General features: G+C 42.8%; 1 protein-coding gene across 5 annotated transcripts in view; it reads right to left on the bottom strand.

Moving 5' to 3' along the window:
* Positions 1 to 15,039, bottom strand: part of GHR (growth hormone receptor) — a 165,113-nt gene that overhangs the window by 93,707 nt on the left and 56,367 nt on the right. For all 5 annotated transcript variants that reach the window (XM_044446471.1, XM_044446468.1, XM_044446470.1 and 2 more), the window contains exon 2: positions 3,794 to 3,874. In XM_044446471.1, coding sequence (XP_044302406.1) covers positions 3,794 to 3,863 — 70 coding nt within the window. In that variant the 5' untranslated portion in view covers positions 3,864 to 3,874. The remainder of the gene's footprint in view (positions 1 to 3,793; positions 3,875 to 15,039) is intronic.

Here is a 15,039-nt window from a genome sequence, read left to right as displayed (position 1 = left end):
CAGCAGCATACATGAGTCCTGCTGAGAGGCAGTCACTGTTCCAAAAATCACCCAATTGGCTTCATGGTGGCAGTGGGGGAGCTAAAACTTGAAAATAGCTCCAGGCTTGCACTCTGATCAGTACACCACACTGGCTCACTGTGCTTCAAATAGCAAAAATAAGAGCTTCAACAGTTGGTTTCATCCCACGGGGTCCCACATTACCCTCATAGCACAGTTTTGGAAAGCTACGAGAGGGATTTAAAGCCTATCCCTATGCAATTCTCACATTCCTATAATGCATTCAATAGCCAAACATCTCTGGACAGTTCACAAGCATGAAAACTGTGAAATGCAACATGATAAAATGCAACATTCAACTTTAAAACATAAGCATATTTTATAAAATAAAAGTGACAGCCAGATAAAACCTGGCAGATCCATCACCGGCCAATTGTGCCCTTGATTATTGTAAGCCCTGAACTTGGAGGAACCCTCCAATGCAGAGCAGGAGGGACCATGAGAGCAATTTTCCTTCTTCCCACTCCTCCTGATCTTGCTAAAGCCCTTTGGAGGGAGGAGGGAGGGGGCTGCAGATGATGTCATGCCTCCCCCCTCCCCAGCACCTCCACACCCTCTTCCCAAGGTCAAGTTCTCAACCTTGGAGAGACTGCCAGTGAGATCCTTTCCATGCCAGCTGCAAGAAGAGCAAGAGGTGCTGGAGATTGGACTCCAGCACCATGTACAGTATAAATCAGCATCTAAGTTGACCCTTGAAACCAAAAATTGCAAAGCAAAAACTGGGGATCTTCTTATAAGCCTGACATATAACAAACACCAGAAAAACAGCCCCAGAGATTGACTTCACCTTATACATGAATCGCCCTATATGCTGATATATATGGTATATCAATCACCAAATTACTCTATACTCCCCCAGATAATATTTAGGGACCATAGGATCGTTCTCTATCAAGTTTGAAACAATGGAAACTAAAAGACCAGAAAGTCTGTGGAAACAGGAATGTATTACTTCCCTGTACTGTGCCATCCAAGCACTAGTTTTTATTTTCTGTTTTTAGAAACATGTACATGTCGCATGTCATGTCTAACAAAGAGGCCTACATTTAATCATTTGCTTGTTACAGGCCTCCTGCTTGTTTGCTTGTTTGCTCCCTTTGTTAGAAAATGCTTGAAATACAGACTCTATTCATAATTTAATAATGTGCTACTGGAAGTGTTGATATCTTTTTTCTCTCTTTTCTCTGCCCACCAGCCTTGCTAGTAGGCTTCAGATGCCTGAAATAAAACAAAGTAACATAATAAAACCAGAACAAAGTGGCCAAATTAGCAACCAAAACCGGAACAAAACAAGCAATGACTGAACACCAAATAATATTAAATCAAATCCAAACAAATGGCTCAGTGCCAGAGAAAATGTAACCCTTATGGTTACAAAGACTCCAAAAATAAACTCTCAAAAGAATTTTCCAATGCCTCCTTTTATAAGAGGAAAAGTATATAATACTGAGTTGCTGTGTGTTCAGCTACATCAGCCGTGGGCAATATTTTTCCATTGATGATAATTTTTCATTGTTTTCCACATCCAAAGAGCTTGTCCTATCTGTCTCTCAAAGCAGACAAGCCAAACAAAGGACAACAAAATAAGCAGCAGGTCGTCATATTCAAAAACTTTTTTGAACAAGTAGTTTTTAACCAGGTGCATAAGACCAACTGGGAGGTACCACAATCCTAACGCCGGAAGGTCACTGAACAAACCTGGAGCCGTAGTTGGAAAGACCGTGTCCCTTACTGCAGATGGCTCCAAACTACAGCTTTGAAGGAAACATGGAGTCACACTAAGCATTTGTGTAATTGCAAACAGTATCGTTATGCACAACGGTTTTGTCTTCATCTACCATTAAGTTGAAACTAGCAATGCTTGCATTCTGGGGTGATTGTATCACCCCAGAAAAAACTACCTCAGGGTGGGCAAATGCTGCACATGAAAGGCCTTTGTTTAACTGAATTGTTTCCCCCAAGAGGTTTGAATCAGTGGCAGAATCGATTTCAAATTCCAGTTAGTACTTTTAAGACTTAATCTTTTCTGCAGTAATGAGTAACAATAAAGTCTGCATGCCAATACTTGACCAAGTGACTTGCAATAAGGATAACAATAGTTTGGCCTCTAAACTTCAAATCAGCATAAGCATGCTTTCCCTCCATGGATTTTAGGGTTTCCTTTGCAGGAGGTTTTAGCATCAGTTCTTAGTTTTCAAGAGAAATGAAGGTGACTAGTAGTTAACCTTCTTATTTATTTTATTTTATTTATTTAGAAAATTTGTAGGCCGTCCATTACTGTTGTCTCTGGAAGGCTTACAACAATATTTCAATCCTAAATAACATAAATTAACTGTTCCATACTGAGCATAAAAATAATCCATTTAAAAACTTAAATAAATCTAACACAATTAAAATCACTATATGTTAAAATGTTGGTCAAATAAAAAGGTCTTGACCTGGCGCCAAAAAGCATATAATGACGGTGCCAGGCTGACCTCTCTAGGGAGTGCATTCCATAGTCAGGGCGCCACCGCAGAGAAAGCTCTCCTCCAAGTACTCTGTCTCTGTCTCACAGAGGAGGGCCTCTGCTGCCGATCTTAGGAGGTGGGAGGGCATATAGGGAAAAGGCGTTCCTTTAGGTATCCTGGTCCCGAGCCGTTTCGGGCTTTTTAGGTAATAACTAGCACCTTGAACTGAGCCCAGACTTCAACGGGAAGCCATTGGAGCTGATGGAGGACTGGAGTTACGTGAGAATAATGCCCAGGCCCTGACAGCAGACTGGCAGCTCTATTTTGAACCATCTGGAGTATCCGGACTGTCTTCAGGGTCAGCCCCACATCATGCACATTACAGTAATCCAGTCAGGAACTAACCAGTGAGTGTGTCACTGTTGCTAGGCAGTTCTCCTCCAGGGAAGGACACAGCTGATGGATCAGCCAAAGCTGAAGGAAAGCGCTCCTCGCCACTGCCATCACCTGGGCTTCCAGGGACAGCTCCAGGTGGAGGAGCACTCCTGAGCTGTGGACCCTGTCCTTTAGAGAGAGTGCAACCACGTCCAGGGCAGAGCCCAAGTCACTTACCCGGAAACTTGATTCACCTACCAACAAGACCTCTGTCTATCTGGATTGAGCTTCAGTTTATTGGCCCTTCAGTTTATTGGCCTTATGATGTGTTTGGGGTTACAAAGGCACTCCACAGGCCTTTTCTTACACAATTTTTGGGCATTTTGAACCCAGGTATGTTTTAGCTTATAGAAAGAAAACTACAGAAGGCAGGCATACCCTGAATATGACAATGTCCTAGCAACACTAGATAATAAGTCTACTTATGTGTAAATTATACTATACATTGTTAACCTATGGTTGTACAGGCATCCCACGATGCAGGATAGTAGCTTTCTGTAAACATGCATAGCCACAGTTCAGGTCAGAACCATGGCACTCTGCAAAGGACAAGGTTAAATGTTCTGCCCTGGGAGGGGGAAGGGTTAAACAAATTTAAAAAGCCTCCATTTAAAAAGTCCCAGTCAGAACCAGAGCCAAGTGTACTTATACAAATAAATAAAACCATCCCCACCATTATGTGTGATTAGCCAAACATTAAAGATATGGCTGGAATCAGGAAGAATTCTGTAGCTCACAGAGGTAGCTACAGAGGCCAACTACCTCTGTAGAGGCCAACTACTTCGCTGTACAAGCACTGGACAGAGCTTAGCATCTGTGTCTCAAAAGCATTTCCTTGTAACACTCACCCTTGCTTGTGGGAAAAGAATCGCTTGCAGCAAGCAGTGCCAATACAAACAGGAACAGATGAAGATCCATATTTCTAGATTCTGCAAATGTGAAAAGAGACATTATATCAAACACACTATAGTAAACACTCATAAGAAGTGAATCGCATTTCCTTGGCTAAACCAAACATTTATAAAAGCAGATTATAACAAATGTTATTGCCCTGTAAATTTTACTGTATATTGCAGACAGTAAGACACGGTTTATTCCACTCTTGGAGGCAGCTACCTCGTGAATAAAGAGAGAGAGAGATCTGGGGTTGGGGGTTGTGCTGTGCGGTGGCCCCTTTGGTGACCTGGTGCTGGTTCTCTGTATGGGATGTACAAGTGGGAGGGGATTTCGGAGAGGCCGTGGATCCACAGGATCCAAAGCCGTCTCCTTCCCATCTCCAAACAAGCCAAAAAGAAGCTGGTGTACTTCCTCCCTCCCTTTATAGCCAATGGGAAGGAAAGCTCTAGAGGAAACAAACCGGAAGGTAAGGAGGGTCAGCCCACTCCAGCAGAATTCTGGCTGCCACAGTGGCTAGGTTGCCACTCCCCTTCGCCTGGGATGGTGGGATCTCTCTGCTTGGGTCCTGAAGTTCTGTCCTTAGCCTCTAGCCTGGCAGTGTAGCTCCTCTTTCAGCCCAGTGGAATGCACTGCAGAGAAGTTCTTGGGGATGACATTCCGGTGGTATATGTGGGCTCAATGCAGGGCCAAAGGCAAAGCAGGAAGGGTCAATGTACAAAAAAAAAAAAAATACCAGCCTAGAGTTCTTACTGCCAATAACTAAGTTGTAGCAATGGAGTTTTAACAATTTAGAATGGGAAAAATCTGTGCAAATGCTGGGAAACCTCCAAAATATGAGTTGTCGGGGGAAAGGGGTCACCATTTGGGGAGCCCTGGGGGTTGTGTTTAGCAGAGACTCCTGAGGTTCCATATCCCTGCTTTAGCATCATTTCAAAGATCAGAAATTCTAGGATACAATCCAGCCAAATTTAAGCATTTTGCATTCCCCCTGATTTCCATGGGAATGCTAAAAATGTGTTTGAATCTCTCCCACTGAAATCAATGAGACTTTAAAGGCATTGATGGGGCTGTGGTTACTCAGCTGCAGAAAGGTTTCCCTGGCCCTCCAATGCATCTTTCATGGGCTGCTGGCTGTTGTCAGGGATGAATGATGGATTTGTGTGCCGTGCACAGCCCAAACATGCATAGGAATGGGGACAGTGTGGGTATAACCAGAATTGTGGACAGGGAATGGACACAAAAGGGATACTATAAAGAAAGACGTCTCTCCATTTTATGAGCTTCCACGCCTACTGTTATATGACATGCATATAAGTGATGAAAGGGTTAAAATGATTCCATTTTGCACTGTTTTCCACTCAAAGGCTTTTGTGCTGCCCTTGCAGATATTTATGCATTCCTCTCAAACTACCTCATGGCAAGACTTTTTTCATGTAACAGAAAAAAAAAAGTTTTGTTTTGTTTTTAAGTGTGTCAGTTCTGTCTTTGCAAAATGAAATGCAGGGAGATTTCCACACAAACGAGGCTGGCTTTGAAGGCCTTCCCTCGCCCACTGGAAAGAAGGCATTGCTGGCTGCCAGCTGGAAGGAATCGAATCCCTCCACAAACCTCCACAGCTGCAAAAGGACTCGGGCCTCACAGCTATTCCTCTCTCACAGCTGACAGCAGAGGCCAGCTTGCTAACCAATGGCAAATGGGTATGTGCCAGTGATGAAAGAATTCTCCTCATTAGCTCGTATTCTGCTGTGCTTAAAACCAATGCACAAACCCTGCTTTGCATGCAAATAATTGAACGCAAAGGACCTCCTTGCATAGATGAGAGTTTATTCTAAGTATTTTTTTCAACTGGACAAGGAGCTGGTGCAATCCCCTGCCCCATCCCCAATGTGTGAGCACCTCTAAAAATGTTTCTAATGGAAAAATAATTTAATGTTTAATTTAATTTATAAGAGTGAAGTGCAACTAAGAACAATTAGAGTGGTTAAGAGCAAGAATGATGGAAGGGAAGAAGAAAGAAAGGAAAGATATGGAAATAAGAGAGAGGACAATGAGAATGTTTTGCAGAGTGGGTGAGATAGGGACTCCCAACCAACAAAATGCTTCACTGGCAGGCTGAGAAGCTGCTCCTCTGATTATAATTGGGCAGTTAGAATTCCTTCTTTAACAAGATGGGTTGTTTTCCTGCAAAATATTCTGTATGAAGATTCTGTATGGCATTACTAGGGATAATAAGTTCTACAGCTGTCACAGACTAGAGGCTCCTCATACAACTACAGTTCAAAACTACACTTAACTAGCAAATCTTTTATAAGGGCTTGGAAGCAGTTGGTTTTATAGCAAGATCAAGTCGCAAAAAGATAAGAACATAAGAAAAGCCAAAGGTCCATCCAGTCCAGCACTCCATAAACATGGTGGCAAACTAACCATCCACAGGATCCCCCGAGCAGGATGAGTGCAAGACCTCCACTGGCCCAAGCCCCCAGCAACCGGTCCACGCATGCATGCCAGCTCTGGCGAAGGAGGTTGTATGGAGCCAGCAAGGCCGGCAGCCACAGAGAGCCTCCTCCCTCATACATCCCCTTTTAAAGCCAGTCAGATTGGTGGTCATCTCCCCTTCCTTCCTTCCTTCCTTCCTTCCTTCCTTCCTTCCTTCCTTCCTTCCTTCCTTCCTAAATATCTAATCTGCCCCATTATCCATAAGGTTCTCTGGTGGGTTACAAAACAACAACAAAAAACAAGATAAAATGCAAGATAGAGTAAAATAAAGATAAAAATACGAAACAACAAATACCAATAAAAACATTAGAACAATATAAGATGGGCCACAGTAATAACACACCCACAGTTAAAATGCTACTTAAAACAAGTTAACCGTTAAATGCCACTGAAATAAAAAAGGTTTTCACCTGGCGCCTAAAAGACTGTAAGGAAGGCACCAGGTGACCCTGTCTAGGGAGCTCATTCCAAAGTCAGGGTGCCACTGCAGAAAAGGCCCTCCTTCATGTTACCACCCTGCTTATTTCCCATGGAAGCAAATTCCATAGTTTAACTACACACTGTGTGAAGAAATGTTTCCTTTTACTTGTCCTAAACTTCCCATCAATAAAACATTTTTGGGGAAAAATCCAACAGGAATTTGTGGAGAACTTTTTAGAAATATTTTGCTATTAAGGAAGGATGCCAAGGGTGGGAGCACAAGATTTGCATCAGCAGGGATACCATTAGACAGAAGAGGAGAAAACGAATATGTTTTTCTTTTAACTAATATGCTCAGTCAGTATAATCCCTGTATACCTTTCCAACCTAAACATTTGTTCTGGTAATTCAGTTGGATTAGAATGGCAAAAATAAAAATGTGAAAAGCCAGTGCAGGGCTGCTGGTGCAAAATGAAGCTCTCTGCAAACCAAGCACTGTTACCCCTGCCTACACAGCACATCTCACGCTTGCACACCTCACATCAATCGCAGCTAAGCTTTCATCTACCTTCTGAGAAACCTCTGGCGTTTGCTGATACCAATCAAACACCTCCTGCTATACCAGCAATAACGTCACATGCCCCTGATGCCACCAACCTTCAGGAGAAAACTGTGAAAGATCTGCATCTTAGTGCTGCATCTAAGTCAAGTGTTCTGGCATAGTATGCTTGCTTTCAAGGAGTACTCAAATCTGCCCCATTGGGGAAAAAAATGGGTGTTTTCACAGGAGTGAGTAATTTAGAGGAATCTGAAAGAACAGTGAAAACATTAAAATGTCCCAGCTGTCCACCTTGACATTTGTGAAAAACTACCTAGCTTTCCTCTATCGGAAGAGCAATATCCAAGGGTGATTAAAAATGAGGAAAATTGCATTGCTTCTTCTTCACACTTATGGAGATGCAAAGAAACTCACTCTCCTACAAGAGTAATTGTAAATTACTCATCTCATCCCCTACAAAAGTAATTGCTAATTGGAACCTGCTTTTTTCCTATAACAGTGCAGAATTGTACATAGCACTGAGATGGATTTTTGGTATTTGGCTTCAAACGCCCACAAATAATTTCTGCAGTGCATTGCAGAAAGTGGCAGAGACAGTCTCACCAAGCTATTGACTGAAGATAAATTAAAGCTGTTCCAGAAGAGTGATGGCACTATGGATTGAACAAAAATGGACAACATTTCTTTAACAGCAAATGTAAAAATAGAAGCTGGGGTTGTGCCATGGCCCAGAACAAATACAGTTGAAGATGGCATCAGGAAGGTCCAGATCTGGGACACAATTTCAGAAAAGTACACACCAACTGGAAAGGGTCTAGAGGAGGGCAACAAGGATGATTCAGGGACTGGAAGCAAAGTCCTTTGAAGAAAGATAGAAAGAACTGGGCATGATTAACCACAAGAAGAGAAGACTGAAGGGAGATATGATAGCATTATTCAAGTGCTTGAAAGATTATCATGAAGAGGAAAGACAGGAACTCTTTTCAATCATCCCACAAGTGGAAGGTATGAATGAAGTGCTCAAGTTACAGAAAGTGAGATTCTGGCTAGATATTAGGAAAAAGATACTGTCTGTTGGAGCAGTACGACAATGGAAGCAATTACCTAGGGAGGTTGTGGGCTCTCCCACACTGGAGACATTCAAGATGCAACTGAACAGCCATTTGGGATGGATGGTTTAACATAGAGTCCTGCACTGAACAGGGGATGGAACCCAATGGCCCTCTGTCCCCTTCCTTACTATTCTGTTACCACGATTCTCTTGCATGTAAGTTCCTTGGTCACAGATGGAGCTTCAGTCAACACAGGTAAAAAGTCTGGTTTGTGGGCTCTCTTTCTGTACAAAATAAGAAATAATTATCAAGTTATCGTCTTCCTTGTTGAAATTGCAAGGAGATGGGATCACCATCCTCAATATACTGAAGCTGGCAATGTTAGCAAAATCAAAGCAGTTTGCATTGAAAGAACAGTATTAATTTGGTATGGGCTAAGTCTCTCAAGGATGAAGCTGTTATACAGCCAGATGGAAGAGTAACACTGAAAGGAATTCCATTCATAACAAAGTACAAGAAGAAACCACCAGTCTTCAGGCAGGAGAGACACTGGTGCTGCACGTGCTGAAGTCGTTGACTCCCTTGAGAGATTCTGGAATGGGCACATTGAAGTCAGTGTTGCTTGGGTGCCGATCATGAGGACTTTTGCTACCTTATAAGCTTCCATGATCCTGGAAGCAGTACTGATGGCAATGCACTGTGGGTCTCCAGATGCCCCCACCCAGTGTGAGGTATAGACCTCGGCTTGGCAGAACTCTCAGCAGAATAGGAGAAGATGCTTCAGCCTGACAGCGTTAGTGTTGCTTGCAAGCTGACACTGCCCCATTCGATCTATTTCCAAGCATCATCCAAAGAATACAGAAATGTGACAAGGGCTAAGCCTCTTCTTATTATCACTGTTACTAGTAATGTTATTTCTGTACCACCCAACAGCCAAAGCTCTCTGGGAAGTTCACAGCAACTCCCAAAATATCAATCAAATATAAGATACAAATAAAAAGCAACAACAATCAAATCTCACCACAATTTAAAACATAATTTAAACAGCTTAAATAACTAAGACAAGTCGATACAACTTGACGTGTCCAAACACCTGAATTATTAAATGCCTTGCCACAGAGGGTAATCTTAAGCTGGTGCAGAAGCGACAGCAGAGTTGATACAAAGAGGACCTCAGTGGGGAATTTATCCCATAATGGTGGATGATACACAAGTGGAGGGCCCTCTTCCTTGTTGCCACCAACCAACCTTCCCTCAACAGTGACCTCAGATCTTGAGCAAAGTGTCTGGATATTGAGCATAATGTCCAGGCAGATTGTGGCAGGACACTAGAGTTGCTCCATTAAGTACTGCAATTCCAATCCATGTAAGGAGCTATAGGGTAAAACCAGTGCTTTGAGTTGGGCTCAAAGGATACAGATTATAAGGATACAAGAGCCAATGGGGAAAGTGGGGAAGAAATAGTGCTGTATGTTTGGACTTTCTGCTCCCAGTCATTAATCTGGTTGCTGCATTCTGCACAAGCTGCATCTTCTGAACAGCATTCAAGCGTAGTGCTGCACAGAGTTCATTTCAGTAGTCTCTCTTAGAGATCAGCAGAGTGCAGATTAGTGAAACTAGGCTATCCCTGAATAGATAAGGACATAGCTGAGGCAACAGCCACAGCTGACAGAAAGTACTCTTTGTGAAACTGAAGAACCTGAACCTCATGTGACAAGATGGCTCAAAGAGGGCCACCAAACTAGGAACATGCTCTCCTCCAAGGGGAGTGCAACCCCACCCAGAAAAGGTTGAACATCCTCCACTAGTAAGACAAACCACCCAATCTCAATCTTATCTGGATTGACTTCAGTTTGTTATCCCTAATCCAGTCCAGTCTCCCGATGAAGATGAAAAGGAGATGTATGTTATCAGCATACTGATGGCAATGCACTCCAGATCTTCAGATGCTCTCATTTGGTGTGTTCATGTAGATGTTGACCAACCTTTGAGGCATGACATACTAGAAAGGCCATGGGACCGAGCAGTACAATCATAGAACAGTAGAGTTCGATTAGCTTCCAAGCTCCACCTTCCTGACCCATCCATTCAAATAGGAACATAAATACTGCAGCACAGTATCCCCTACTCTCAACTGAAAGAGCCATCCTACGAGAATATCATGCCTGATGGCATCAAATGCCACCAACAGATTCAGAAGTATCATCAGAATCACTTCCCCCCTCCCCTCATCTCTCTCTCTCTCTCTCTCTTTCTCTCTTAACATAAGCCATCATACAGGGCAAACAAAGTTTCTCCATGCCAAAATCTGCCCGTAACCCCAACTGAAGTGGATTCAAATAATCAGTCCCATCCAAGAGTGCCTGAAGATGGTTGACCACTCACTTAAAGGCCTTGTCCAGAAAAGGAACATTTGCCATGGGTCTAAACTTATTTAAAACATTGGCATTCAGAGAGGGTTTCTTCAGGAGTGCCCCCAAGACCACCTGCTTCACTCAGCATTCCCCTTCACAATAAGATGTGATCACCTCCCTGGTGCAGCCAGCTGTTGCTTCCCTGTTGGTTTTTATAAGCTGAGAAGGGCCAGGATCCAGTATGGATGTAGTACCATGAAACTACCCCAAGCACCTTGTCAACATCCTTGAGTTGATGTTGTTGATGTCAACTCATCCTTGAGTTGACTTAATGGAGTTAAGTCATCCATTAAAACCTGAGCAGTCTGTGCTCTGAATACTTTGACCAGTTCAACTCTTACAATATTGGAGTCTGAGTCCCAGCAAATTAGATTTTTCCCGTGGAAATGCCTAGCAAATATATTGCAGTGGGCTGCAGAGGGGTCTAGAATGCCCCTGGTGCTAGCACTGGACAATTCTAAAGAGCTCCACTGAGTTGCAAAGAGAAAACTGAATAGAAACAGGGAGGTGTTTCTTTGCCACCCTCACTGCTCCTGGATATGCCTGACTATAGGCACATATCAGGATGTGACTGTATCTACTAGCAGTTTTTCTCCATGTGCAGTCAGGTGATCTCCTGTGTTGCTTCATTGCGCTCAGCTCTCGGGTGTACCACGGGGCCAAAGAAGCTCCACTACAGAGAGGTGCTCAGGAGCAATCATACCAACTGCCTGCATCATCTCTGTATTCCAGAGATCAATCGGGGATTTGACAAGACTGTCACCCAAGACTGGGAAAATCTCAAGGGCTCTCTGGAAGATACCATCAGCTTCTAGAGGAGTGGGGTGGATCCCCACCCTTAATAAATCTGTCCCCCTTGCAGAAAGGAAAAGTTGCAATTAGTCTAAATCTCAGGAGACACTGATCTGACCATGACAAAGTGATCATTTCATCAGCACAAATGCCACACTGAAGCCCATAAGCAGAAACTGACTCAGAAAATGAGTCAGAAAATGAATACCTCTGCAGCTATCACAGTGCAGAACTACTGTCAACCACCAAGAGAGCTTCACGTTTTAGGCACGACAGAAATGAATTAATTTTATAAATAATAAAATAAAAATATGCAAACATCTCACTGTACTCAAAATGCATCACCTCTCATTGAATGGGATCCTAGCATAGCAGTTCTCCCATGGATGAATAAATGAGAGCAAAGAACCGTAAACATTGCAAAAGCAAGAAAGCAGCTGCGATTTGAAGGAATTTTCCCAGAGGTCTCCAAGCAACACTGATCACTCATCCAGTCCCAGATGACAATTCTAGCTTAGTGTAAGGTTATGAAATCTGAAAGGAAGTAGTAATCATATTAATGTTCTATTTATTTATCTTATCTTTTTATTTTATTAAACAGCCTTTTTTCCTTATGAAACTCCATTTTCTCAACTGTAGAAAAACTTAGTTTCCACTGCACCATCTTTCCAACCGTACAAAATGTGTCCAGCTGAACATGAGAATAATCCCTGCCACAGACGTAACTCCTGGACAGCCACTAGACAGCTATTTTGATTATATAAGGCAGTGTTCCTGCAATGAGAGGTACCCGGGTAGGGTCGTCGGTCTTGGTCCAGTTCAATCTTATTGCCAAGCCTTGGTTTGGCCTTAAGGAATGAGTTGCAGGCCGCCACAGTCTGCAGCCTGTAGTATCACCTTCTGCACTTCCTTTGAGAAAGCAAATGCGGTTGGTCAGAATCACGGGGTGCATTTCAGCACAGCCTTCCTATGTGCATATATATACTGAGGACAAAGTGAGCAGGCTACAAATGGAAAAGGAAGGAAGTTTATCACTTCCTTTTAAAATAGTAGAGTTGGAAGGGACGAATAAGGCCACTGGGCCATGACCAGTGACCTTAAGCAGATACTCCTCGACGCTTGTTTGTGCTGTTAGATATGCTGTTTTCCAATTTGTTTAAACAGAAAGTGAACCAGCAGTACAAAACCTCTGCATGTAGAGGAATGTACGGAGAATAGGGTGGGAAGGATGCAAAGGGTTACTGGATTGGCCCCACTAGGGAAATGTTACCTGTGTCTTCAGACTGGGAACAACCTGTATAGAACCTGAGGGCCAGTGTGGTGCAGTGGTTAAGAGCACGGGACTGGGACTCAGACGACCTGGGTTCTCGTCCCCACTCAGCCGGGGAGCCAACTGGGTGACTTTGGGCCAGTCACAGACTCTCAGCCCAACCTACCTCACAGGGTTGTTGTTGTGGGGAGAAGATGGAAGAGGAGAATGATGTAAGCTGCCTTGAGCCCTTTGTAGGAAAAGGATATAAATCGAAAAGGATATAAATCGAAAAATAAATAAATAAATATAAAATAAAACCTATGCAGAACTGGTACAACCTGAATAGGAACATAACCTGTTTGCATGGGGCATGCAAAGATGGTTTCTTGTTGGAACTCTAGACTAGTAACAAGTGTGAACATGATGCATTCCGTAGGAATGATCATAACAGAGTGAGGGTTATCTTTAAGAAAGAGCTGTGATTGCAGCCAATGTCTTTTTTATGGGAGGACTGAGCACCAATACAAGAAAGGGGGATAGCAAAGATCACTGCATTAGCAACCATATCGTACCATTATTTTTGGCACTAAATGATGATCAGTAGAACGTCTTTTATGAAATGGCACCAACCTCTCTGCATTATAAATAGGATGTGCTTTTTCTGAGCAGCTTGAAAGTCAGCCAGGCAGATGCTTAGCACACCTATCTACAGAATGTTTGATGGTTTCTCATTCATTAACAGGTGTTGTACCAGGGATGACTTCACTTAGGGCCAAACCAAATACTACAAATAGTTGGATGTCCCCCCCCCCCCACTTTTTAAACTGAAAGGAAACTTCGGAAGCTTGTGACTGAGAACAGAAGAATGGAATGACAGAAGGGATGGGGCTGCTTAAACTTTTCTCTTCTCGTCATTTCTCCATTCATTGTCATGCTGCTTTGGCACCCACAGGGAAAAAGATATGGGGAACTCATAAATTTGCCCCCCATGGGTAGAAAAAGAGTGTTGAAGATTCTAATTTTGAGTAGATAAATGACAGCAGGAGAAAGGCATATACAGTTCCCCAGCCGATGTTTTTCTGCTCTCATTTGCAGCCACTAATGCTATTTTTCAGCTTTAAAAACTTCAGGAAAGAAACATGCAACAAACTGCATGTGATGCATAGTTTAGCCATTAATTTGTGCAGCAAAGTAGACTCCCAAATCTGCATTTCATCACTACCTTTATGCCAAAATGTGGTGCTCAGCTTTTGTATTATTAGGTAGAGATCATCTGCAGTGTTTGGTTTCACTTTTGCAGACTCCTGTATTATTACATTCAATCCACAGAAGGCAATTTTTAAAAATCCTGATTGATTTCCAAATGAGCTAACTTTAAAGCATAGCTTATCAAACTGGCTTGTTCAACTATCCAGAGTTTATTTTAAACCATGTTTTCAGATTCATACATAAAATAAACCAGGATTATATAAAAGTGGAATGGAACACTAACAGAATCTTTCTCAGGCTCTGTGTGATGCTCAGATTCACCCTGGCTTGTGCCTGTAGCACTTATCTATGGTTTAGCATTACATAGACACCAGAACATGGTTAGAAGAAATAGAGGCTTCTCAAACCTGAGCTTTCTTCATCATGTTAATGTGGACTTGAGGAAAATTTGCAGGCATATCCTTTCTCTATCCTGCCAATTCTCTCCTACAAAATGCCTCACCCCATGTCTGCCAAAAGCTGGGCTCTAATACCATATGTATGCCAAAATAAGGCAGTGAGCCGCTCTCAGTGATGAGGAACAGCAGGCATGGAAGAATTCAGGCAACTTTTCCTACTGATCACTAATTCTCCCCTGCAATTGACCCACATTTATAATCTGAGAAGATACGGCTATGGGAAACACACATTTGCCAAAGTAAATCTAGTTTTCTCCTTGATCACCTTAATTGCTATATCTCCTTGGTAAGCAGAATGTGTCTTTGGTAGTGCTGCAGACAAATTCCTCAGATTCACAGAAACTGTTCTCTATCTAAAATCATCCCTATTATTTTCCCACACCTTCCTGTTGGCTTCTGTTTCTCATTTTTTGCACATATGCGAAAGAATTTGCATACTGTGGTCTGGATAATTTTTCTCTGGGAGAGGCTGTTTGAGTTTGGCCTATCAAGGAAAGGGTTTATTACCAGCCAAGGCATGTGGGAGTAGCGGCTGGGCCAGAGAA

This window comes from Varanus komodoensis, unplaced genomic scaffold (genome assembly GCF_004798865.1).
Source record: "Varanus komodoensis strain SLA01 unplaced genomic scaffold, ASM479886v1 scaffold5, whole genome shotgun sequence".
NCBI lineage: Eukaryota > Metazoa > Chordata > Lepidosauria > Squamata > Varanidae > Varanus > Varanus komodoensis.
This window is presented reverse-complemented; position numbering and strand designations above follow the sequence as displayed.